This window comes from Scyliorhinus torazame, chromosome 7 (genome assembly GCF_047496885.1).
Source record: "Scyliorhinus torazame isolate Kashiwa2021f chromosome 7, sScyTor2.1, whole genome shotgun sequence".
NCBI lineage: Eukaryota > Metazoa > Chordata > Chondrichthyes > Carcharhiniformes > Scyliorhinidae > Scyliorhinus > Scyliorhinus torazame.
In genome coordinates, this window is record NC_092713.1 from 180825793 (window position 1) to 180852217 (window position 26425).

Here is a 26425-nt window from a genome sequence, read left to right on the forward strand (position 1 = left end):
CTGATGGTTCACACACCTGTCCAGCTTGTACAGGTCCCATCTTTCCCAGAATCTGTCCCAATTTCCTAGTTTGCTGTATTCAACTTTCTGGACTTCATCCTTCTTCTTACTTATAACAATATGGACCACAATCTCTGGCTGTTCACCTTCCCCCATTCAGAATGTCCTGCAGTCACTCAGTGACATCCTTGAAGGCAACATACCATCCTGATGTCTATGGCTGCAGAAACCTCTATCTGTTCCCTTAAGATAGAATCCCCTAACATTATTGCCTTCCCACTCTGTTTTCTCCCCCATTGTGCAGCTGAGCCACTCATGGTGCCATGGACCTGGTTCTATTTTTCCCTGTGAAACCACCTTGCCAGCAAAACAGTTAGAGAGGGGGATGAACCCAAGGAATTCCTGCGCTATCTGCCTAGTGGTTTTACTGTCTGGAGGTTACATTTCCTCTCTGCTTATGCATTCCTTATCTGTGGCGTGTCCATTTCACTGTATGTGCAGCCGTGCGATGCTCCACAGTGTCTGCAGCCACTGCTCCAGATCCAAAACACGGATTTTGAGTAGATGCAACTGGAGACACTTCTGTACACACGGCCATCCCAGACACTGGAAGTGTCCCTCACTTTCCACATTGTACAAGAGGAGCATTCCACATGATTGAGCTGCCCTACCATGACTTACGCTTAAATTACTCCCTTTACTTTTAGTTTGGGATATATTATGGACAGTAGAAATACTCACCAGGTCCTACGTCCTAAGGCTGGCACCATTCTTTCTGAGGAAAGGTAGAAAAGGATCACCTGCTGTCTCCTCACTGACCTCCCTCAGTCACCAAACTCTAACTTTTGCACTCTGTGCGGACTAAAGGTGCAATCCAGTGCAGGTAGCTTGATACTACCTTTACTTCTTTTAGTTGACCATAGATGTTGGATCCTCCCCTTCGCATTTTTCTTCCTCATTAAAATGTATCTATTTCTGTGTATTCTGAAATATCCCTTTAAATGTCTGCCACTGCATCTCTATTGACCCATCCCTTAACCTCATTTAAAAAATTCACTTTAGCAAGTTCTGCTTTCAAGCCCTCATAATTACCCTTATTAAAGTTTAACATACTGGTCTGAGACCCACTCTACGCTCCCTCAAACAACGTAAAATTCAGTCATATTATGATCGCTGCTAGCTTCACTATGCGTCATTAACTAATCCTATCCCGTTGCACAAGTATACCCTGCTGTCTGGTTGGCTCCAGAATGTGTTGATCGAGAAAATCATCCGCAAAACATTCTCTGAATTCGTATCTGTGCTACTTTTGTCATTTGATTGTTCCAGAATATATTTAGATTAAAATCTGCCATGGGCAAGCACACATTATTTCTTCTTTGATATACCCAGTCCTACCATGTGAATACTGTTAGAGAACCTGGACACACCTCCCACAAACAAATTCTTACCGTTATCATTTCTCATCACTAGCCAAACTGTTTCTATGTACTGATTTCCTGAACTTAGATCATCCTTCTCTATTGCATTAATGTTGTTTTTAATTAACAGATCCATCTCTCCACCTTTTCCTAACTTCCTATCCTTCCTAAAAGACCTTTCAATATTCAGGTGCCAATCTATGCCACCCTGCAGCCATGTCTTTGTAATGGCTATTAGATTGTGCTAGTCCTGACCGTCACCTCTCGCTGCAAGGCCTGTCCATGTGTGTGGGGGCGTTCTTCTCGGGAGACGCCTGGTGTGGGACGACTGGAGATTGCCCTGCTGCTGCAGCTTTCATCCGCCATCACAGTCATTGATACCATATGAATATCTTCCGCCTGATCTGCCGTGAGGAATTGTTGAGGATTGCACTTTGCCTGGTTCCTCCCCTGCAACTGTACTTTCATGGGTGACCCTACCAGGAGCTTAATATTCCTGACGGCATTGCTTTCAAGATCAACGAGAACTCAAAATATCCAATCATTAAATGATACAAACAGGCACCCATCTATGTGTCCTTGACTGTTTTCAGTTTATGGCAGTCTGGTGGTCTATCAAAGTTCCTCTTTGTCTATTGTCCCCTTATTTTTCAGCAGTCCCAGAAGTTTAGTTGAGGCTTTGCAGCTGCAATAATTTTAACTCCTTCCGTTACCCCTTTAACATCTTACCAACCTGAATAGATGCCATTTATGTCCACACTGTCTCTGACTGTCAATTAACTTCCAGATCATGTCAAAATTCAACATCTAATTGCAATAGCTCTAATTTTTGCCAAAAATGTTTGTGTGACATCTTACTGAATGTCTTTGGGAAGTTCATATATTCACTTTATATATGCCTTTAATGGTAGTTTCTTCGAGAATTTCAACTAGATTAAACAGACAAGCATTACCTTGAACAAAACAATACTGACTCTCCCTAATCAGACAAGAATTATCTTTACAAAACCATACTGACGCTCCCTGGTCAGACATGAATGTCACAAATGCTCAGTCACTCAATCTTTAATGACATGATATTAAAATTGATAATCATTGGCAGGCAGATTATCACAGATTAATCAGAAATGAACCTCAGATATCAGGTTTAATTTACCAGTTTTAAGGATTTGTCATAACAACAAAATGCTGGAAACACGGGTTCAGTGAATGTGTTTTGAATTGTTAATAAATGCTTCAGTGAATCAGTGACCTGGTAAAATGACAATGTCCCAGTTTCATAGTCCAACTGAACTCGGATCCTGGCGTTCAATGGGATCAGATGGAGGTTGGTACGTTCATCATCGTGCCAGAACGTGACCTCATCAGTACGAAGATATAAACACCAGGAATTACTGCTTTCCCCAAACCAAGAATACTGCCCCACTTTATCAATACTTCCATACACAATTCCCATTCCCCATTCTTTCCCATCACTCTCTCCATCCCAAGAATGGGTTCCTGACGAGAAGCTCTGCGAAGACAGAACTTGGTAAAAGTCTTCAAACCTCTCTGGATGAGGTAGGTAGGACTGCTCCTCTTCAGCGAGAGTTACTGATCTTAGATCATCAGACAGAATCAGATAGTCGTTTGCTGTGTTTGGGTCCAGGCTCAAAGAGCTCCCTAGAGAGGAGGCAGGAGATTAGTCAGACAGGGTTATTCCACTCAGATCAATGATTGACAGCTGCAGGTTAGGAGAGTCAGAATTCCCAGATACTATCAGCCCCATATTATCTGTTAGACTGTCTTTTCCCAGCTTGAATAAACGGCCTTCAATCAGAATACCTGTTAAATAGCAACGTGTAGCTCCCAGTGCTGTATATTCGGTGTGAACAGAACTGTGTATCTGCTCCATCATTAGCCACATGTCCAGTACACAGTGGGTATTATACGGGTGTAGGCAGTGTCTGTCGCAGGAAATGGAGCTTGTACCCGGTCAGTATTAGGAGGGTGGGTGGGTGAAGTCTGGAGAGTGTGTTTTATTAAACTGGGCATGCTCCCAACATACTGCTGGAATCCCATGAGGAGGGTGGGTGAAGTCTGTAGTGTGTTTTATTAAACTGGGCATGCTCCCAACATACGGCTGGAATCCTCAGACACAATGGGAACAGCAAGGTAAAGACTAAGATTGTGAGTTGTATAATCAGATGGGAAAAATGAAAGTCCCAGTAGAAACAGTGAATTATAACAGAAGATTTGGGCACGATTTAGCGTCGTCGTCGTGCCTGACTTTATGTCAGGATAAGGTTCGAAAAGACTCGTGAGATTTAACAAAACTTCACGAGACGTCATGATCTGGATCTCGCCCTTGCTGGGCATGATCCAGATCCGCATATTTAAATAAGCCATTAGGCTCATTTAAATGTGCATTTACGGGATTCTCTTGGTACCCGGGACCTAATGGCCACGACTGGGATACCCTGCCAGGGCACCGTTTAGTCTTGGTTTCCACAAACGTGGACCAGTTATACTAGTACCGGGAGGAACTCCCAGGCCATTAGAGACTCTCAGGTGGTCAGGGAAAGGGCAGGGTACAACCTGGCACTCTCTTTGGCATCCAGGCACCTTGACACTGTCATTCTGGCACCCTGGAAGAGCCACCTCGGCACCCTGACAGTGCCATCCTGGGTAGCACTGCCAGACTGGCAGGGGCACTGCTATGGTTGCTTGGCTGGCAGTGCCAGGATGTAAAGGATGAGGCTCGTAGGAGTCAAGGGGTGTTCCGGGGGCCTCCCTGAGGTTGGATGGGGGGGGGGATTGGGTCAGCCAGACAAAATGGTCTGTGAGGAACCTTTCCTGCTGGGCTCGCCCGCAAGGAATGACTCTCGGTGGAGCGAAACTCCCCGAAGCAAAAAGATCCAACAAACCCAGGATATATAGGATAGAACATAGAACATTACAGCGCAGTACAGGCACTTCGGCCCTCAAATTTGCGGCGAACGGTGAAATCTCTCTAAAGCCCATCTACCCTATTCCCTTATCATCCATATGTTTATCCAATGACCATTTAAATGCCCTTAATGTTGGCGAGTCCACTACTGTTGCAGGCAGGGCATTCCACGCCCTTACTACTCTCTGAGTAAAGAACCTACCTCTGACATCTGTCCTATATCTATCTCCCCTCAATTTAAAGCTATGTCCCCTCGTGCTAGACATCACCATCCAAGGAAAAAGGATCTCACTGTCCACCCTATCTAATCGTCTGATTATCTTGTATGTCTCAATTAAGTCACCTCTGAACCTTCTTCACTCTAACGAAAACAGCCTCAAGTCCCTCAGCCTTCCCTCATAAGATCTTCCCTCCATACCAGGCAACATCCTGGTAAATCTCCTCTGCACCCTTTCCAATGCTTCCACATCCTTCCTATATTGCGGCAACCAGAACTGCATGCAATACTCCAAATGCGGCCGCACCAGAGTTTTGTACAGCTGCAACATGACCTCATGGCTCCGACACTCAATACCTCCACCAATAAAAGCTAACACACCGTACGCCTTCTTAACAACCCTATCAACCTGGGTGGTAACTTTCAAGGATCTATGTACATGGACACCGAGATCTCTCTGTCATCCACACTGCCAAGAATCTTACCATTAGCCCAGTACTCTGTCTTCCTGTTATTCCTTCCAAAATGAATCACCTCACACTTTTCTGCATTAAACTCCATTTGCCAATTCTCAGTCCAGCTCGGCAGCTTATCTATGTCCCTCTGTAACTTGCAACATCCTTCCTCACTGTCCACAACTCCACCGACATTAGTGTCATCTGCAAATTTACTCACCCATCCTTCTATGCCCTCCTCCAGGTCATTTATAAAAATGACAAACAGCAGTGGCCCCAAAACAGATCCTTGTGGTACACCACTAGTAACTGAACTCCAGGCTGAACATTTCCCATCAACCACCACTCTTTGTCATCTTTCAGCTAGCCAATTTCTGATCCAAACTGCTAAATCACCCTGAATTCCATGCCTCCGTATTTTCTGCAATAGCCTATCATGGGATGAATACGTGGCTGAAGAGATGGTATCAGGGGGATGTTTCAGATTCCTAGGGAATTGGGACTGGTGCTGGGGGAGGTGGGACCTGTACAAACTGGACGGGTTACACCTGGGCAGGACTGGAACTGATGTCCGAGGTGGGCTATTTGCTAGAGCGGTTGGGGAGGGTTTAAATTAATATGCCAGGGGGATGGGAAGCTATGCAAGGAGTCTGAGAAAGTGGGAGCAAGGACAAGAAAAAAGGTAGAAAAGTGAATAAGAAAAGTGATAGGCGGAGAAACGAAGGACAAAATTCAAACAGGGCAATAGAGAAAAATATTGAGAGCAAGACAAACAATGTGAAAAAGACAAACTTAAAAGGCTCTGTGCCTTAATGCACAGAGCATTTGCAATAAAGTGGATGAACTAATCGCAGATAGATATAAATGGATATGATATAATTGGGATTACAGAGACATGGCTGCAGGGTGACCAGGGATGGGAACTGAATGTCCCAGGGTTTTCAGTATTTAGGAAAGACAGGCATAAAAGAAAAGGTGGTGGTGTGGCACTGTTGGTTAAAGAGGAAATTAACACAGTAGCGAGAAAGGATATTAGCTCTGACAATGTAGAATCTGTATGGGTAGAGTTTAGAAATACCAAGGTGCAAAAAACATTTGTGGGTGTCATATATAGACCCCCAAACTGCAGTGGCGAGGTTGGGAATGGCATTAAACATAAAATTAGAATGGATTTTATTAATGTGGAGGGACTCGAAGCCCCCGATTGTAGAGACTTGGGTTAACGACATGGCTGGGTTTCTCAGCCTCAAGAAAATAAAGTTTGCCTTAAGAGGGTCTACGCTAGGGTTCTCTCGGAGGTGGCAGCCGTTCGTCGACTTTCTCGGGGAAAATTAAAATGTCAGCAGCAGCAATCCGTAGGGGGTGGGGGGGGGGGGGGGGGGGGTGAGTGCTTCATTGGGAAGACTGAGTCGCGTGGGGTAATGTCTATTTAATTGTTATTGTATATTCTCTTTTTGCACTATGTTAATGTTCACTCTAGTTTGTTTTGTTATTATTGTTACTACTGTTTTATTATGAGAAATTCTGCAAAACCTTAATAAAAATACTTTTTTTTTAAAATAAAGTAAAATTAGAGATGCATGTAATAAGGGAATATTGGTGATCATGGGTGATTTTACTATTCACATAGATTGGACAAATCAAATTAGCCACAATGCCGTAGAGGAGGAATTTCTGGAGTGTATACGGGATAGTTTTCTTGACCAATATGTGGAGGAACCAACTGGAGAGCTGGCCATTTTAGACTGGGTACTGTGTAATGAGAAGGGAATCATTGCCAATCTGGCTGTACGAGACCCCTTGAGGATGAGCGACCATAACATGATAGAATTTTTTATCAAGGTGGAGAGTAAAGTAATTGATTCGGAGACTAGGTTGCTGAATCTTAATAAAGGGAACTATGAAGATATGAGGCGTGAGTTGGCCTTGATAGATTGGGGAGAGTTACCTAAAGGGATGACAGCGGATAGACAATGGCAAACATTCAAGGAATGCATGGGGGAAGTACAGCAACTGTTCATTATTGTCTGGCACAAAAGCAAAGGGGGTAAGACGCCAATCCATGGCTTAAAAAGGAAATTAGAAATAGTATCCGATCCAAGGAAGAAGCATACAGATTGGCCAAGAAAAATAATAGGTCTGAGGATTGGGAGCAGTTTAGAATTCAGCAAAGAAGGACGAAGGGATTGATTAAGAAGGGGAAAGTACAGTACGAAAGGAAGCTTGCAGGGAACATGAAGACTGACACTAAGAATTTCTATAGATATGTGAAGAGAAAGAGATTGGTAAAAACAAATGTAGGCACCCTACAGACAGAAACAGGGGAATGCATGATAAGGGACAAAGAAATGGCTGAGCAATTGAATACATACTTTGGTTCTGTCTTCACAAAAGAGGACACAAATCAGATACCAGAAATGTTGGAGAATGAAATGTTTAGTGAGAGGGAAGAACTGAGGGAGATCAACTTTAGTAGAGAAATGGTGCTGGAAAAATTGATGGGATTGAAGGCAGAAATAATCCCCAGGGCCTAAGAATCTGCATCCCAGAATGCTTAAGGAGGTGGCTCTGGAAATGGTGGATGCATTGGTGGTCATCTTCCAGGATTCTATAGACTCTGGGACTGTCCCTGCAGATTGGAGAGTAGCTGATGTCACTCCAATATTCAAAAAGGGAGGTAGAGAGAAAGCAGGGAATTCATATGACAGTGAGGAGATTGACTAGGCTGGGATTGTTCTCGCTGGAGTTCAGAAGAATGAGGGGGGATCTCATAAAGACTTATAAAATTTTAAAGGGACTAGACAGGGTAGATGCAGGGAAGATGTTACCAATGATGGGTGTGTTCAGAACCAGTGGTCACAGTCTGAGGATTCAGGATAAACCATTTCGGACAGATATAAGGAGACATTTCTTCACCCAAAGAGTGGTGAGCCTGTGGAATTCATTACCACAGGAAGTAGTTGATGCTAAAACATTGAATATATTCAAGAGGCGGCTAGATATAGCACTTGGGGAGAATGGGATCAAAGGAAGAAAGCAGGATTAGGCTATTGAGTTGGATGATCAGCCATGATCGTGATGAATGGCGGAGCAGGCTCGAAGGGCCAAATGGCCTCCTCCTGCTCCTATCTTCTATGTATCTATGTCAGTGCCATTGAATAACAGGGTATTCTTTGGTGCTGTAGCTGAGAAATACCCCACTAAATGTGCCCAAAATTGGACGTAGATTTTTTTTTGTTTAATTACACTCGTGGTGTCTGAAATGAATCACCATCTGCTGCTGAGTTAATGAACTGTACTGCTATTACTGAGTCTGGGGACTGAGGATTAATCTCAGGTTCCTGATCCACACACACAACAAGATGATATTAAAGTTCAGGAATATTCACAGTTGTCTGAACACAACTAATTCGACCTGCTCTTATATTGGCGAACAGTTACATGCTCTTACTGATGATTCCCAATATGTCTGCTTGGTACTTTTTCCATCCACTCAGCTTTGTCTGGTTAAGTTGAGATATATTGGATAGGTTCAGGGTGAGCGTTGGAACATCTGGGTCTGGGATGCTCTGACTCTCAGTCACTCTGTAATGAAAGGAGAGAATGTTTTTATCAGTGGGGATATTTCAGAGCAGAAAACCCAAAGGGGAATGTTTAAAAAAGGAGGTAGGCAGAAAGTGGGTAATTATAGGCCAGTGAGCTTAACTTCGGTAGTAGGGAAGATGCTGGAATCTATCAAGAAAGAAATAGCGAGGCATCTGGATGGAAACTGTCCCATTGGGCAGACGCAGCATGGGTTCATAAAGGGCAGGTCGTGCCTAACTAATTTAGTGGAATTTTTTGAGGACATTACCAATGCGGTAGATAACGGGGAGCCAATGGATGTGGTATATCTGGATTTCCAGAAAGCCTTTGACAAGGTGCCACACAAAAGGTTGCTGCATAAGATAAAGATGCATGGCATTAAGGGGAAAGTAGTAGCATGGATAGAGGATAGGTTAATTAATAGAAAGCAAAGAGTGGGGATTAATGGGTGTTTCTCTGGTTGGCAATCAGTAGCTAGTGGTGTCCCTCAGGGATCAGTGTTGGGCCCACAATTGTTCACAATTTACATCGATGATTTGGAGTTGGGGATCAAGGGCAATGTGTCCAAGTTTGCAGACGACACTAAGATGAGTGGTAAAGCAAAAAGTGCAGAGGGATTTGGATAAGTTAAGTGAATGGGCTAAGGTCTGGCAGATGGAATACAATGTTGACAAATGGGAGGTTATCCATTTTATTAGGAATAACAGCAAAAGGGATTATTAATTAAATGATAAAATATTGAAACATGCTGCTGTGCAGAGACCTGGGTGTGCTAGTGCATGAGTCGCAAAAAGTTGGTTTACAGGTGCAACAGGTGATTAAGAAGGCAAATGGAATTTTGTCCTTCATTGCTAGAGGGATGGAGTTTAAGATTAGAGAGGTTATGCTGCAATTGTATAAGGTGTCAGTGAGGCCACACCTGGAATATTGTGTTCGGTTTTGGTCTCCTTACCTGAGAAAGGACGTACTGCCGCTGGAGGGTGTGCAGAGGAGATTCACTAGGTTAATCCCAGAGCTGAAGGGGTTGGATTACGAGGAGAGGTTGAGTAGACTGGGACTGTACTCGTTGGAATTTAGAAGGATGAGGGGGATCTTATAGAAACATATAAGATTATGAAGGGAATAGATAGGATAGATGCGGGCAGATTGTTTCCACTGGCGGGTGAAAGCAGAACTAGGGGGCATAGGCTCAAAATAAGGGGAAGTAGATTTAAGACTGAGTTTAGGAGGAACTTCTTCACCCAAAGGGTTGTGAATCTATGGAATTCCTTGCCCAGTGAAGCAGTTGAGGCTCCTTCATTAAATGTTTTTAAGATAAAGATAAGATAGTTTTTTGAAGAATAAAGGATTTAAGGATTATGGTGTTCGGGCCGGAAAGTGGAGCTGAGTCCACAAAAGATCACCATGATCTCATTGAATGCCAGGTGGCCTACTCCTGTTCCTAGTTCTTATGTTTTTCTGTTCTTATGAATGAGTGATCAGAGTAACAGCTGGAACCTTTCTAATGCTCGTACTGACCCCCTCTGCAACCCATCCTGAAAATGGCACAATCCCAGGATTTATGGTCTCCCTGTATTCACACCGATCTCCACGCATTGTGATAAAATCCAATTTTTGTGTTCTTGTGTCCTACGTGAACTATCAGTCTGTTTCAATGCTTGTTACATTTGTTCCCGCCTAGTGTAAGGGTCCTTCCTGTTTGTTCCCTTATTTCCACTTTCTTTTATTTTTTGCTGTTACATTTTTGATCCATGGATGATTAATGGATATGTCAATTTAAGGCAGGTTGCTTGTATCTTTAATTCAAGTAGGAAGACTGTAATCGTTTCAACAGAACCCGCAGATTTGCCGGCTCCAAAAAGGGAGTTGGGTTGGGACTCGGTTTATTGATTGGCTGGTGGCCCAAAAGGCTGTGCTCTGCCTGGTAACCTGTGGTGATTGGATCTGATCTGACTGGAATGGTCTTCACAGTCCTAGGTTTCAGTTTGGTTTCAGTTTTGATTTTGGTAGCATGGAAAGGGGATCCAGTTAACTCTGTCCAGAGGGCTCCTGTCAGGGCTGTCTCACTCCAGAAAGCCTGTGGGTGTGATATTCTTGAACCTACAGGGGCCTGAAGACAAACCTCGAACTGAAAGCAACGTTTGAACAGAATAAAATGCCTCTCCAGAAAAAGCTGTGAGTAATGCATTTCTAAACTACAAAAAATCTGATTGAATGGGTCCACAAAGAAGATCATTACAGGCTGCGAACCAAAGACTTTAATCTGCAAGCTTGTTGTGAAGAAAAGTGTGTGAAAACCATCACCTGGAACAAAGAATCTTTCTTCCCTCCACTTATGATTACCCCTTTCCACCCCTCGGTGTTTGTGTCTTGTGTGGGTATCGAGGGTGGGGCAGTTAAAGTGGGTATTCGGTATTAACTAATAGTTAACCAGTTGTATTTTTTGCATGTTTCATTTTAGTCCTGGTTATAAACAGTGATCGTGTTCGCATTTACAAACCTGGTGACTGTGATTATTGGACAGCCAAGGGCCAAAGACTTTGGGTATTTTTATAAGAATTATTGGTTAATTCACTTGCATTGTGACTCTGGGGCATGTGGGGCTGGAATTGACTGCGAACTAGCCAAGGGTGTCGTAACACTAGTAACACGAGCAGGACTCTCTGATAATTCAATTCAATTCAATTGCATGCAATTCAGAGGCAGTCTGTTTTAGTCATAAAGGAGTCCCACACAGTATGCACTCAAACACCAGCTCACAAATACAACTTTAGCTCCTCAGCCATGGCAAGCAGAATCCCATGACTCCAACACCTGCAGAATGAAATCACCAACTTTCCACTGCCCTTTAAGTTCCTTCCCAAATGGAACCACACAGAGCAAGAAGGAGAACCAGAGAGGGGGCCACAGAAAGGAGGAACCACCGGGAAAAGGGGCAAGGAAAGAGGCTCCAAGTAGTAAAAATGTTGCAGTTGGCAGTCTTCTAATAATTCAGGAGAAGCAGAAGGGAACTTAAAGGGCAGTGGAAAGTTGGTGATTTCATTCTGCAGGTGTTGGAGTCATGGGATTCTGCTTGCCATGGCTGAGGAGCTAAAGTTGTATTTGTGAGCTGGTGTTTGAGTGCATACTCAGGTATCCAGGGAAACAGAGTCTTGAGAAACTTGTCTGAAACCCTGCGAGGTGAGCCAGCATTCTGAGTGGGAGTGACTTTTGGAGGGAATTCCATGTCTAGATCTTCAAAAGTGAAAGCTTTGGAACCCCTCATGACAGAGACAGAGTTTCAACAGGACTGGTTGATTCACAGTGTTTACCCACATTCGAGTGGGCTGCTGAAAAATCTGTGGGGTTTGTCTTGGTCGCATGTGCCATTTATTATGCAGTGCCGTCTGTTCCAATTACAGCTAACTGTTAATTCACATGTATTTCATGTTGATTCTGAATATTAGATTATATTGTCAATTGTTTTCTCTATCTGCCTTTGTAAAGTTTATTTTGTTTATTTAACAATTAGAATATTGTGGTCTTATTCTCTCAGTAAGTTCCTGGGATTTCAAACTTTCTCTACTTTTAATCAAACGTTACTGCTCCCGATTAGGAAGTACAAAACCTTGGGGGTCTGGCCCAGGGTCACAATAATGTGCAGCGAGATCATGGCCTGACACATTGATGGAACAGGCCATGTCACTGCCCACCCCAGAGACTGTCTGAGCCAATAACCCCTCAAATCACAGTTAAACATCTCTCAATATTCCCACCATTTGAAAGCAACTTATCTGGGAAGGTATGCAAGCCATGATTCTCCTTTCACTCTACTCCCGGATAAAGGTGAAGATTTCCTATCAGCAGTAGGTCCTGTATGAGTGAGAGGAACTTACCTGGAAAGGAGCTGCTTCAAGTTCTGTGAATAAAGAGAGGAGATCAAATCAGTCAACGAACAAACCAACTCCAAATGGAACCAAACAGTGAATTTGGGATTGAGAGGAAAGAGTTCAGTGTGTAACAGTAGGTGGAGCCAGTCACAGGAATGGTGAATAATCCCACATTTCACTGCACTCCATCCTGGGATAGCACCAACACTCCGTGGGCGGGGCTGAGGGGGCAGCACCAACACTCCCGAGGGCAGGATTGAGGGAGCAGCACCAACGCTCCTAGGGCAAGGCAGAGGGGGCAGCACAAACAATGGCCCCGCCAATAATTTAGCTTCACACTAGCTTCACAGAAAGCCCAGCTGGAATTTTCCAGCCATTCCTGTCGGCGGGATCTTCCAGTTCTGCCAACAGCGAAACCCTGCCACTGGTTTCCTGGTGGCAGTGTGTGCATATAACACGGAAACCCTGTGACAGTTGCGGGACCAGAAGATCCCGCCGCCAGCCAATAGCGGGTCACGTCTGCCGTTGTGAACCATTACAACACCAGGTTAAAGTCCAACAGGTTTATTTGGAATCACTAGCTTTCAGAGCGCAACTCTTTCATCCGGTGAGTCAGGTTGTGAAACATGTAACTGGGGTGAGGGGGCACAGATAATCCCGCCACCCCCAATTCCCAGCCGTGACCCTGTTTATATTGAAGATGTACCTGAAAAAAGGAGAGAGGGTCCATCTGTGCCACACTCTGGGTTTCTCCATCTATTAATGTAATCTGTGCCATCCTCTTGTGTATTGCTTCAGAACAGCTTCTAATCTGTGAGAGAGCTCGGAGACCCTCCTCATCAATCAGTTTCAGTATGGATTCTTCATCTTCTTCCATCTTTCCCCTCCATTCAGAGAAGCTGTTCGAGAACTTTTCTTTCAGATCATTGATTTGTTTCTGAAACCCAAACCAACTCTCATTACAAACAGCCCTTTCACACAGCTGTTACCCTTGTGTTGTTCTCTGCCTTACTCTAAATAGATGGCTTTGATGTGTAGTGTTGATCAGAGAACAAGTCTTGTGAACTAAAAAAACTATTTATTAAACATTACAATTGGATTCAACACTTATCCTTAAGAAACTAACAGTTGATTAAACACTTTTTAAACTATACTCATCTAACATCTAACTCACTAACTCATTAACTACTCTCATGCTCTCTCACTCTCTTCAGTACTCCTAGCTCAGCTCCTGCTCCTACCACCTACTCCAAACCTTCTGGAAGACAAGGCTCTGCATCATCCCCGAGATACATCTAGGAGTGCTCCCTCCAGTGGCTGTCTGTGCACATTTCATTAATCCTTACATTACCTTCATGTATGATAATACCCACATCCCTCCTTTTTTCTAAAGAAAAATTATTACACTTTAAGACATTTTTCTTACATCCTTATAGCATGCAGTATAATCAGGCATGCAGTGTGAATGACTACATAACCTATTACCCCCCTATCGTTCTATTCTCATCTTTAAGATAAATGGAGATCGTTAAAAATAAAAACAGCAAAATCATTGTCTTGTCATTACAAGTCTTTGAGTAGTGACTAACAAATTTTTGTTTTAAACTGATCAAACTTTTTAGTCCATAACCTTCAGTAAGCAGTCAGTCTTCACTGCGGTAATGGTCACATCACCAAGAAAGCATCAGTCCCATCAGTCAAAAGTTTGAATGGTTGAACCATGTTGTCATCTGAGTTGGTTTCTTCCTGTGCTTTCGTATTTCTTGAGCCTTCCAAACCTGCTTGGTATCTGGTTGACGAGCAAGAATCACCACTTCCCGACCAGTGAAATGTTGTTGTTTCTTAAACAATGTCCTATTCTTCCTGACATTGGTGCCATTACTCTTGAACTTGGCCTTGTCAACACACGCTGTTCTACTTTGAATGGTAGTTGTGTTGCACACACTGTGCTGCAGTTCCTTGTCTTGTTGTCAAGCATAACTGCCAGTTCCAACACTTTCCTGCCATACAAGTGCCATCTGCCATCGAATTGTCCAGTTGTATCACAGTTGTACCTCTGAGTATATTCTGTGGTACCCGAACCATTCTTGGTGCACTCAGGATCTGTTCCTTGTTGCCCTATCAATTCAAATTCACCTTGGCTACCATCCGTGCTCTCAGGATTATCTGATATATCTTTGAACTTTATGATATCAGGTTCCTGTGGATGATCTGATGTATCGTTGAGCTCCTGGTGCTTCTCATCTGGAGTCAACTTCTGCAAGGTGTCATTTTCTTGCTGGCTGTCCACAATTGATGTGCTCTCAACTGATCTGTACACTGTTGCACTGTCATTGTCAGCCTTTGTACAATCCAGCTGAGATCTGTCAGTCTCGCTTTTGTCCTGCACAGCTTGTATGCTACTTGTGATCACTTCGTCACTAGTCGCAATTAAAATGGAAAGACCTTCGTAGTCTCCTTTTTGTTGCTCATCATCTGTTTCTTCACTGTTGACTTACTGGCAAATACAGGGGATAGACTTTCAGTCTTTTTTTTCTGGCTCTTCAAATAAATATGCTAGACTTTCCCAGTCTTCTTCTTGATCCGTCGCCGTATCTGTCTCATACACTCTCCGGACCAGATCCAATGCTGTACAAGTTTGCACATCTATTACCGATTTCTGTTCATCACTGACCATCTCAAAGTCTAGAGCCATGTACCTTCCGTGACGACTGTGTTCCAATGGTAGTCCACCAGTCAACATCTAGACTTCCCTATGGTCGGTGTGTTATTTGCTTGCAGTAATTACTTCCGCAAAATCATATTCGCTTCGGCACCTGTATCAATGCTAAATGGTGTTGCTATGCCATTCAGATTGAGATTTACAGTCCATCTCGGACTTCTTTTGTTGGAGAGGGGTAGTGGATTCCTCACTTGAAACCTCGGTGACTGTCGCTACCAGGAAGGTGTCCTCTTCTCCGAACTGCTCGTGTTCACTTCTTGAGTTGAGTTTTCCAACTCTTTGCCTTTTTTAAGGACACTTCTGATCTTCCTGTAGTCAGTCTAAGATTCTTCATTTCCTGAACAACTGCTTCTTCCACGCTGTATACTGTCATGTTACTACTGCTGCACAAGTGTTGTTCTGCTGCTGTTGGAGATCCTCTCAGTTTTCTGCACTTTAAAACTGTTTTTTCCATTGCCGGGCCCTAAGAGGGCGGAGCTACAACATTCTGACATCTTCATGTCAGTGGCGTCATACGCAAACTTCCAGTGCGCAAAACGATCCTCAGCCTGTGCTCTTTTTTCAAGTATGCCTGTGCAACTCCTCGCACATGCGCAGAACGGTAATTCTCCAAATCGCGACCTTTCAATGTGCGCATGTGCGATCTGGTCCCGCACATGCGCAGAACGTTCAAACTCCGAATTGCACGTTTTGAACAGGTGCGCTTGCACAAACTGACCTTCACTTCCGGCGCGCGGACATTTTTGCTGCGCCACAGCCCCAACGCACGCGAGAACTTCCACCACTTTCCTGTTTCAGCATTTTTGTGCATCTATTTGTAGTTGCTCTGCTCGCACGGGCCTTTTTAACAGAATCTTCCAGCATTACTTTTTTTGCTTTGGCAGTCTTTTACTTGGCTTTTTCTCTGTTGGAAGCCCACAATACTCATCAAATTTTTCCATGACAATTTTAAACTGGTTTTTCTGATCCTCATTCTCAAAATAGAATACATTATACGGCTTTACAGCCAGCGGTCCAGCCAAATGTCAGAGGAGTGCTACTTTCCTTGGTTCTGAGGCATTTTCAAGTGCAGACAGAAAATTTTCAAACTGCTGCTTGAAGAACGCCCAGTTTTTCCATATTTTAACATCCTAGCGAGATGACCCGGTTTCCGCAGAATCTCCATCATGCTTCTTGGATGTTCTTTTAGATTTAGAGGCTTGATTGCTTCATTCAATCTTCTTGTTTTATTGTGTCTTTGCTAATCTACCCATTCTAGTTTTTAGGGACAAACTCCGAGTCCCATGTGTTGGAAACTTACTATTTAACGGTGTGCACTCCTGGTAATCATGTGTTGATCTCAGCCTTGCTCTAACGAGATGGCTTTGAAGTGTGTTAATCAGAGAACAACGAGTCTTGTAAACTAACAAAACTATTTATTAAACACTACAATTGGATACAACACTCCAGGGACCGGTGCAGACTCGATTGGCCGAGTGGCGTCCTTCTGCACTGCAGATTCTATGTTCCTATGTATGTTATCCTTAAAAAACTAACAGTTGATTAAACACACATAAACTTTACTTATCTAACTCATTAACTACTCTCATGCTCTCTCACTATCTTCAGTACTCCTAGCTCAGCTCCTGCGCCTACCACCTATTCCAACCTTCTGTCCCACAAGGCTCTGCATCATCCCCTAGATACTGCTAGGATTGCTCCCTCTAGTGGCTTTCTGTACATATTTCATTAACCCTTACATTACCTTTAGATAGAGGGTCTGGATCGGCGCAGGCTTGAAGGGCCGAAGGGCCTGTTCCTGTGCTGTAATTTTTCTTTGTTCTTTGTGTGTGATAACACCACAACCCTGAGCACACGGAACTTTCCAGAGATGGGACAGTTTGTTTAGGTCACCTGTTAAATATAGACAAGCAGGCTGGTCCAGGAAGGGCTGTCAGCAGGGGGGGGGTTACCCCCAAACCAGGCTGATCACATGGATTGTGAGAGGGTTGAATGGGCCAGTCAAGAGGGTCCTTGTGTTCGCACATCTGAAAAGCTTAAAGGCGGACGTGGCAATGATACAGGAGACACACCTGAGGGTGGTGGATCAGACTAGGCTGAGGAAGGGGTGGGTAGGACAGGTATTCCATTCGGGGCTGGATTGAAAAACAAGGGGACTGGCGATTCTGATTAATAAGCAGGTGGCATTCGAAGTGGGAAGTAGAGTGGCGGACTTGGGCGGGAAGATACGTTATGGTGAGCGGGAAGTTTGAAGGGATGCCGGTGGTGCTGGTGAACATTTATGCACCGAACTGGGACTACATAGAGCTCATGAGGTGGGTATTGGGGAAGATCCCTGCCCTGGACTTGCATCGTTTGATTATGGGGGAGACTTTAATACGGTTATGGATCCAAGGCTGGATCGGTCGAGTTCGAGGACAGGGAGGGTGTCAGCGGCTGTGAAGGAACTAAATGGGTTTATGGAACAGAAGGACAGGTAGATCCGTGGAGGTGTGGGCGGCCGAGAACGAAAGAGTACTTATTTTGTTCCCATGTACACAAAGTGTACTCCCGGATTGACTTTTTTGTTAAGGATAGGACGTTGTTGGCAGGGATGGTGGACGTTGAGTACTCGGCGATAGTGATGTTGGATCATGCCCCACACTGGGATGACTTACGGGAGAGTAAGGAGGGGGCCAGTGCCCGCACAGGAGGTTAGATGGAGCACTATTAGTGGAGGAGGACTTGTGTGTGCAGGTGAGGGAGGCCTTTCGGAGGTATGTGAAGATAAATGATACGGAGGAGGTCTCAGCAGCGGGATGTTTGAAGTGGGCAAATAGTTAGTGGGAAAGATGACCTGGGGAATTGCGTATGTAAGCCACATTGGCTGGGTTTGGTTGTTGGTTGTGTTGGTGTTATTTGTTCTGTTTTTTTCCTCCTGAAAAATTGGTGTTAAAAATTATATATGCCTTAATAAAATATTTTCAGAAAATACCTCACGACCTAAAGGACAGACGGTGGGTAGAAAGACCGCAGGAGACTCAGCAACTCACTGACAACCACAATGTGCACACTTCTTCAGCACAATCAAAACCATCTACAGTCCAAGTATCCAGGGGCCCACACAACTGGGAGCCAAAATAATAATAATGCACAACTCCCAATCATCTTCAACTGTTTCATAAGTGACCTTTTCTCTGTCATAAAGTGGGGATGTTTGCTGATGATTTTACAATGTGTAATCTTTCTATAATCTTTATTATTGTCACAAGTAGGCTTACATTAACACTGCAAAGAAGTTACCTTGAAAATCTCCCAGTCACCACATTCCGGCGCCTGTTTGGGTGCACAGAGGGAGAACTCAGAATATCCAATTCAGCTAACAGCACGCCTTTCAGGACTTGTGGGAGGAAGCCGGAGCACCCAGAGGAAACCCACGCAGACACAGATGTGCGTGGAAAGTTTTTTATGCAGAGGGTGGTGGGTGCCTGGAATGCTTTGCCAGCGGAGGTGGTAGAGGCGGGCACAATAGCATCATTTCAGATGTATCTAGACAGATATATGAACTGGCAGGGAACAGAGGGAAGTAGATCCTTGGAAAATAGGTGACAGGTTTAGATGAAGGATCTGGATCGGCGCAGGCTGGGAGGGCCGAAGGGCCTGGGCCGTTCCTGTGCTGTAATTTTCTTGGTTCTTTGTTCTTTGTTGTTCTTCACTCTCGCAAAATCCTTTGACTGTTTCAATCATGACGGACTGTAGAGCATTCTCCTCAAATTCAGCTGCCTTCACCATTCTCCGCCTGCTCCACGATGAAATGCAAGCCATGATTCTCACCAATGGAACCACGACAGACCCAATACGTGTGCAGACTGGGATCAAACAGGGAAGCGTCATTGCACCAACAGTCTTCTCCATCTTCCTTGCAGCAACACTCCCGTCATCCTGTAGCTCCCCGCTGGAGTGGAGCCAACCTACTGGACAAGCAGGAAACTGTTCAACCTCGGATGCCTCCAGGCCAGAACCAAGACCACCTCAACCTCTGTCATCAAACTACAATACACAGACGATGTCTGTGTGTGCGCCCATTGAAAGGCCGAGCTACAAACTATTGTCGACGCATTCACTGAGGCATATGAGAGAATTGGCCTCAGACAAAACATCTGGAAATCAAAGTTTCTCTAGCAGTCCACTCCGGCCAAACAAAACAACCCCCCAACCATCAAGATCCACGGTGAGACCTTGGACAATGTAGATCATTTCCCATACCTCTGAGCATCCTCTCGATTTGAGCAGACATTGACAACGAAATCCAGCATCGACGCCTGAGGATCAGAGTATTGAAAGACAGAGACCTCAAACCCAAAACCAGGCTCATGGTCTACAGAGCAGCCGTGGTCCCCGCCCTTTTGTATGCATCAGAAAATTGGACAATGTATAGCAGACACATCAAATCCTTGGAGAGATATCACCAATGCTGCCTCTGCAAAATCCTGCAAATCCACTGGTGTACCAACACGAGTGTCCTCTCCCAGGCCAATATCCGCAGTATCGAGGTGCTGGTCATGCCTGACCAGCTGCGATGGGCGGGCCACATTGCCCACATGCCCAAGACAAGACTCCCAAAACAAGTGCTCTACCCCGAGCCCCGCAATGGCAAAGGACCACTAAGAGGGCAGAGGACATGCTAGAAGGACACTCTGAAAGCCTCCCTAAATAAATGCAACATCCCCACCAACACGTAGAAACCGCTTACCTTACAAGGCATAAGATGGAGAAAAAGCATCTGCGAAGGCGCCAATCACTTTAAGCATCATAGAGAGGAGCACGCGGAAGCCAAGTGTAAACAGCAGAAGGAGAGCACAGAATCCAGAACGTCCCACCCACCTCATCAAGCACCACCTGCCAAACCTGTGGCAGAGTCTGCGGACCCAGGATCGGACTAATCAGCCTCCGCAGAATCCACCTACCCGGAGTAAAAGCAAGTCATCCTCGACCCTGAGGGACTGCCCAAGAAGGAGAAGAGAAGAACACCGGTCTCTTTACCTCCTCTCTCCTCATATACAAGGCCTGAAGTACTCATTCCTGGGACTTTACAGCCTTTTGGATTAAACATTAAATTCAACAATTTGAGACAGTGAACTTTGTTACCCACTTTAATTTGCACTTTGTGCCAACTGCCACTCTGTATCTTGTTTTCCTCATTTCAGACATTGCTGTCTTTTATTCTGCATTTAACGCCGACCTTTGTCCAGCACAGTGTTTTTACTCCTATTGGACTCACTTGTTCAGGATGATAGGACTAGAGAGTCTGTGTATAAAATCCATTGACACAGAGTTAGGTTAGACACTAGAGTCCTTGATTTCTGGAACAGACTCCCTGAACATGTCGTGGGTATGGAGTCACTACCACCCTTTAAAAGGGAGCTGGAGAGGAATTTCCCCGAGGAAATTGGCTGCAGGTATTTTATTCTCTCTTCTGTTTGTGTCTCCCAGGTGAGTACAGGATTCAGCGTGAATCAGTGGTGTGTGTGGGATTGAACCCTGTCTGCATGGGGCAGCCACACTGAGACAAATGGGCTTTTCTTCCTCTTCCTCTTGTTATGTGCCAGGGTTTAGAGAACCCCAAAGTGTATCATGGAGTTCACCTGACCCACAACTTTTAATAGATTGTGGTATGGGGAGCACACGGCCCACTCTACAGGTGTGGTACAGCAGAAATGGAAAAGTATTTTTTAAAGCAAAACAATGTTTATTCTATGAACTCAAGTCAACCTTTGTAAAACATACAATGAACATCTTAGCAACCATTCATTCAAATACAACCTCCAAAGAATACAACACAAAGTAATCCTTAAGCTGTCCTTTTAACATCCATAAGACTTTAAAAAGAACTCTTAACAGAAGCACATCAGGTTAAAGTCACTACTGAGAGCACTTATTAGTTTTAAATCGCCAAAGGATCGATTTACAGTTTTTAGATTACAGTGAGAGAGACTCATACACCTTCTGGCTGTGACTGCAGCTATCCAGCTCTGAAAACCAAAACTAAAACACACCCTGCAGCAAACAGTCTAAACTGAAAGTAAAAAGCTGACAGACAGCCCAGCTCCAACCACTCTCTGACATTACTGCAGTAATAAACACCCATTTCTTAAAGGTACTCTACAGATATTTATATATACACCCATTTATTAAAGATACTCTCACGTGACACTCTCTATGTTCATCTGGTTCAGGCTTCAGGACAAGTCTTCAGCTGCCAGCCTCTGGCTGTGTCTCTCTCAATAAATCCAGTGTCCAAGTGATGGAATAATATTCCCTGGGAGTAAAAGTTAGAGTTAAGCAGCTCCCCTCACATCAAACACACGGGAACTCAATGTCATCAGTGACTCGGCCCTAACAGAACCAGCCTGGTTTGGAAGGGTCGTTTCTGATGTGCTTTGTGACTCAGTGAGGAGAGAAACCCTTTCGAAATCCAGTTCCACTTTTCCCTACCTTTATTTCAGTTTCTGATCTCTCCAAGTCTTGTTGTTTGTTGGAACAATTCTGCTGGATTTTCCGAAGCTTTTCGATTTCTCTCTCTAATTCTTCCTATAAAGACATTTAGAAAGTGTTTAAAATTGATTCAAACTGGATTTAAAAGGAAAATTGTTCTCTTCCAGGAGTGACCCCACTTGGTGTGCATAGAAAGTATCTGGTTCATGAGCAGAATTATTCCCTCCTACAGGTCCCAGTAAAGAGACACTCCCTGTCCTGTATAAACTGAGTAACCACACACACAAGCTTCAATTCACTTATTAGTTTTAACACCATGTGCTGCATTTTCACAAGGACTCAGCTCCTCCATTTCCAGGAATCCACTGAAGGGAAAGGGAGACAGACTCATACACATAAGCATTTCTCAAAAAACAATTCCCTCTGGTTGTGAGGAGCAGTTTTTCTACCCAGTGCCTGAGTCTCCCCACAGGTGTCCTTCATACACCCCGTTCCTCACCCCCCCCAACAAAAATGGTCCTATTCCTGCTGTTCAGAGGGCAGAATCTCCCAGTGTGACACAGAGCTACAACATGTTCTGCTCCACAGTCTTATGCCATAAGAACATAAGAACATAAGAACTAGGAGCAGGAGTAGGCCATCTGGCCCCTCGAGCCTGCTCCACCATTCAATGAGATCATGGCTGATCTTTTGTGGACTCAGCTCCACTTTCCAGCCCGAACACCATAACCCTTAATCCCTTTATTCTTCAAAAAACTATCTATCTTTATCTTAAAAACATTTAATGAAGGAGCCTCTACTGCTTCACTGGGCAAGGAATTCCATAGATTCACAACCCTTTGGGTGAAGAAGTTCCTCCTAAACTCAGTCCTAAATCTACTTCCCCTTATTTTGAGGCTATGCCCCTAGTTCTGCTTTCACCCGCCAGTGGAAACAACCTGCCCGCATCTATCCTATCTATTCCCTTCATAATCTTATATGTTTCTATAAGATCCCCCCTCATTCTTCTAAATTCCAACGAGTACAGTCCCAGTCTACTCAACCTCTCCTCGTAATCCAACCCCTTCAGCTCTGGGATTAACCTAGTGAATCTCCTCTGCACACCCTCCAGTGCCAGTACGTCCTTTCTCAAGTAAGGAGGCCAAAACTGAACACAATACTCCAGGTGTGGCCTCACTAACACCTTATACAATTGCAGCATAACCTCCCTAGTCTTAAACTCCATCCCTCTAGCAATGAAGGACAAAATTCCATTTGCCTTCTTAATCACCTGTTGCACCTGAAAACCAACTTTCTGCGACTCATGCACTAGCACACCCAGGTCTCTCTGCATAGCAGCATGTTTTAATATTTTATCATTTAAATAATAATCCCTTTTGCTGTTATTCCTACCAAAATAGATAACCTCACATTTGTCAACATTGTATTCCATCTGCCAGACCCTAGCCCATTCACTTAGCCTATCCAAATCCCTCTGCAGACTTCCAGTATCCTCTGCACTTTTTGCTTTACCACTTATCTTAGTGTCGTCTGCAAACTTAGACACATTGCCCTTGGTCCCCAACTCCAAATCATCTATGTAAATTGTGGACAGTTGTGGGCCCAACACTGATCCCTGAGGGACACCACTAGCTACTGATTGCCAACCAGAGAAACACCCATTAATCCCCACTCTTTGCTTTCTATTAATTAACCAATCCTCTATCCATGCTACTACTTTCCCCTTAATGCCATGCATCTTTATCTTATGCAACAACCTTTTGTGTGGCACCTTGTCAAAGGCTTTCTGGAAATCCAGATATACCACATCCATTGGCTCCCCGTTATCTACCGCACTGTTAATGTCCTCAAAAAATTCCAATAAATTAGTTAGGCACGACCTGCCCTTTATGAACCCATGCTGCGTCTGTCCAATGGGACAATTTCCATCCAGATGCCTCGCTATTTCTTCCTTGATGATAGATTCCAGCATCTTCCCTACTACCGAAGTTAAGCTCACTGGCCTATAATTACCCACTTTCTGCCTACCTCCTTTTTTAAACAGTGGTGTCTCATTTGCTAATTTCCAATCCGCCGGGACCACCCCAGAGTCTAGTGAATTTTGGTAAATTATCACTAGTGCATTTGCAATTTCCCTAGCCATCTCTTTTAGCACTCTGGGATGCATTCCATCAGGGCCAGGAGACTTGTCTACCTTTAGCCCCATTAGCTTGCCCATCACTACCTCCTTGGTGATATCAATCCTCTCAAGGTCCTCACCTGTCATAGCCTCATTTCCATCAGTCACTGGCATGTTATTTGTGTCTTCCACTGTGAAGACCGATCCAAAAAACCTGTTCAGTTCCTCAGCCATTTCCTCATCTCCCATTATTAAATCTCCCTTCTCATCCTCTAAAGGACCAATATTTACCTTAGCCACTCTTTTTTGTTTTATGTATTTGTAGAAACTTTTACTATCTGTTTTTATATTCTGAGCAAGTTTACTCTCATAATCTATCTTACTCTTTATAGCTTTTTTAGTAGCTTTCTGTTGCCCCCTAAAGATTTCCCAGTCCTCTAGTCTCCCACTGATCTTTGCTACTTTGTATGTTTTTTCCTTCAATTTGATACTCTCCCTTATTTCCTTAGATATCCAGTCGATTTTCCCTCTTTTTACCGTCCTTCCTTTTTGTTGGTATAAACCTTTGCTGGGCACTGTGAAAAATCACTTGGAAGGTTCTCCACTGTTCCTCAACTGTTTCACCACAAAGTCTTTGCTCCCAGTCTACCTTAGCTAGTTCTTCTCTCATCCCATTGTAATCTCCTTTGTTTAAGCACAAAACACTAGTGCTTGATTTTACCTTCTCACCCTCCATCTGTATTTTAAATTCCACCATATTGTGATCGCTCCTTCCGAGATCATGAATCAATCCTGTCTCATTACACAGGACCAGATCTAGGACCGCTTGTTCCCTCGTAGGTTCCATTACATACTGTTCGAGGAAACTATCGCGGATACATTCTATAAACTCCTCCTCAAGGCTGCCTTGACTGACCTGGTTAAACCAATCAACATGTAGATTAAAATCCCCCATGATAACTGCTGTACCATTTCTACATGCATCTGTTATTTCTTTGTTTATTGCCTGCCCCACCATAATGTTATTATTTGGTGGCCTATAGATTATAAACCCCCCCCCCCCCCCCCCAATGTAGCCCTCCATCACACAACCCCACACCCGCACATAAACCCCTCAGCACTGTTCATGGCATGCCCAGGCAGTGTGCTGTGCAGGGGCAGTGCCCAGATGTCCGAGCATGACCCTCTCCCCCTTGAGCAATGCACTCACCTGAGCTCTTCTGGGAGGTGTGCACACTTTAGGAGATTGGTCGGGTTTCATGCCTCTTTGCCTTCACACCAACTTGAATGGAAGTTCTTACTAGGTTCGGCGGGGGAGCGGGGGGATGATTCAGGTATAGAGGCCCGGTAATTATAAATGATGTTCCTGATGTTAAACACACTACATCACTGGCCAGGGGAGGGAATAATCGCATCACGCTTATACATTGGCATGAAACGCAATTTTGATATCTTGTGAGATTTTCTGCTCCCGTTGCTGAACCCGCCCAACGAAACAGGAGGGGAAAATCCCGGCCATTGACACATTATTCCAAACTGATTTAGGAACTCGACTGCCATACGTAGGTAAACATATTGCCACGTCACAGACTACTGTAGAACAATCAATGCAGCAAAGTAACAATGCATCATTCCACAGCACTGGCTGAGATCTGAAAAAATACACTCAATGTCAACTCCAATGTTTGTGTCTAAAACTAATTATTTTGAACTTCTGTGACCTCAACCCACAGCATACTATATTTAATATCAGAAATGGTATTACTCACCTTAATTGCAACTTGTGCCTTCTCCAGGCTCAGCAATGTGTGGGATTTATGCTTGCCCATGATTGTGCAGGAAATGCACATACACTTTGCATCATCTTTACAGTAAAACTCTAGGAGCTTCTTGTGGTCAGGGCAGTGTCTATCTGTAACTTCAGACACCAGGTCAATTAGCTTGTGATCTTTGGAGGCCTCTTCCAGTAGATGTGATTTTAAATGAAGGGGACAAAAGGAAATTTCACATTTCAGACAGGTCTTCACAGCTGTGGTTGGATTCTCAATGCAGTATTCACACACAACGCGAGCTGAACCAGCTGTAGCCTCCATCCTTACAGATCCTGATGTAATTTTCACACACAACTCGAGAGAGTGAGGAACAGGAAGTGAAATTCTTATAAACACTCCATGCAGGGAGTGGCAATGTTAGCTTTACTTTTATGACTCACTCTTGCTGAACATTAACCCATTGACGTCTGTGCCACTTAGAACCAAAATCTGAAAAACAAGACTGCAATTTTACAATATGGAGCCAGAATACAGCAATCTGAGCTCAGTAAACACAGACACAGAACTAATCAGCTCAGACCAGACCCAAAATAGTTTAATAATCTGTAGCACCGTCAATATGACACGAGGCAGGTTCAGGTAATGTCAATTGAAGGCTTTATTAAGCAGAACTTTATCCCCAGCAGCGTGGTTACAGAATGCAGCTGCTGAGGGAAATGGAGGGAAAAACTGGGTTCTTATACCGGCATTTCTGGGTGGAGTCCAGTAGGTGGCAGATCCTATCAGGACCTGGCATCCCTCCACCAATAGCCTGTCGACACGTGGTGTACCGTATTACCCCTAATACATACCACCACATTCA

At 44.2% G+C, this 26425-nt stretch overlaps 1 protein-coding gene and 1 long non-coding RNA gene across 2 annotated transcripts in view; one reads left to right on the top strand and one right to left on the bottom strand.

Annotated features, from left to right (window-relative positions):
- Window positions 1–2470: 2470 nt before the first annotated feature.
- Window positions 2471–25926, bottom strand: LOC140426731 (E3 ubiquitin-protein ligase TRIM7-like). Its single transcript, XM_072511853.1, has 6 exons — window positions 25561–25926; window positions 21673–21768; window positions 13183–13413; window positions 12483–12505; window positions 8474–8607; window positions 2471–3083 (listed from the first exon to the last, which is right to left on the bottom strand). The coding sequence occupies exons 1-6, from the start codon at window positions 25882–25884 to the stop codon at window positions 2569–2571; spliced, it is 1323 nt and encodes a 440-aa protein (XP_072367954.1). The 5' UTR covers window positions 25885–25926; the 3' UTR covers window positions 2471–2568.
- LOC140426732 (uncharacterized) overlaps window positions 20529–26425 on the top strand; it is a 93965-nt gene continuing 88068 nt past the window's right edge. Inside the window, exon 1 of the long non-coding RNA XR_011948287.1 lies at window positions 20529–20636. This is a non-coding gene — a long non-coding RNA (uncharacterized lncRNA). The remainder of the gene's footprint in view (window positions 20637–26425) is intronic.

Bases quoted from the DNA above. Each gene is read 5' to 3' on its own strand.
- LOC140426731 (XM_072511853.1), bottom strand. From the start codon at position 25,884: ATGGAGGCTACAGCTGGTTCAGCTCGCGTTGTGTGTGAATACTGCATT. The intron at 21,769-25,560 runs GTGAGTAATACC...ATGTCTTTATAG, and splicing joins AGGCACAAGTTGCAATTAAG to GAAGAATTAGAGAGAGAAAT. The intron at 12,506-13,182 runs GTACATCTTCAA...CTTTATTCACAG, and splicing joins ACCCTCTCTCCTTTTTTCAG to AACTTGAAGCAGCTCCTTTC.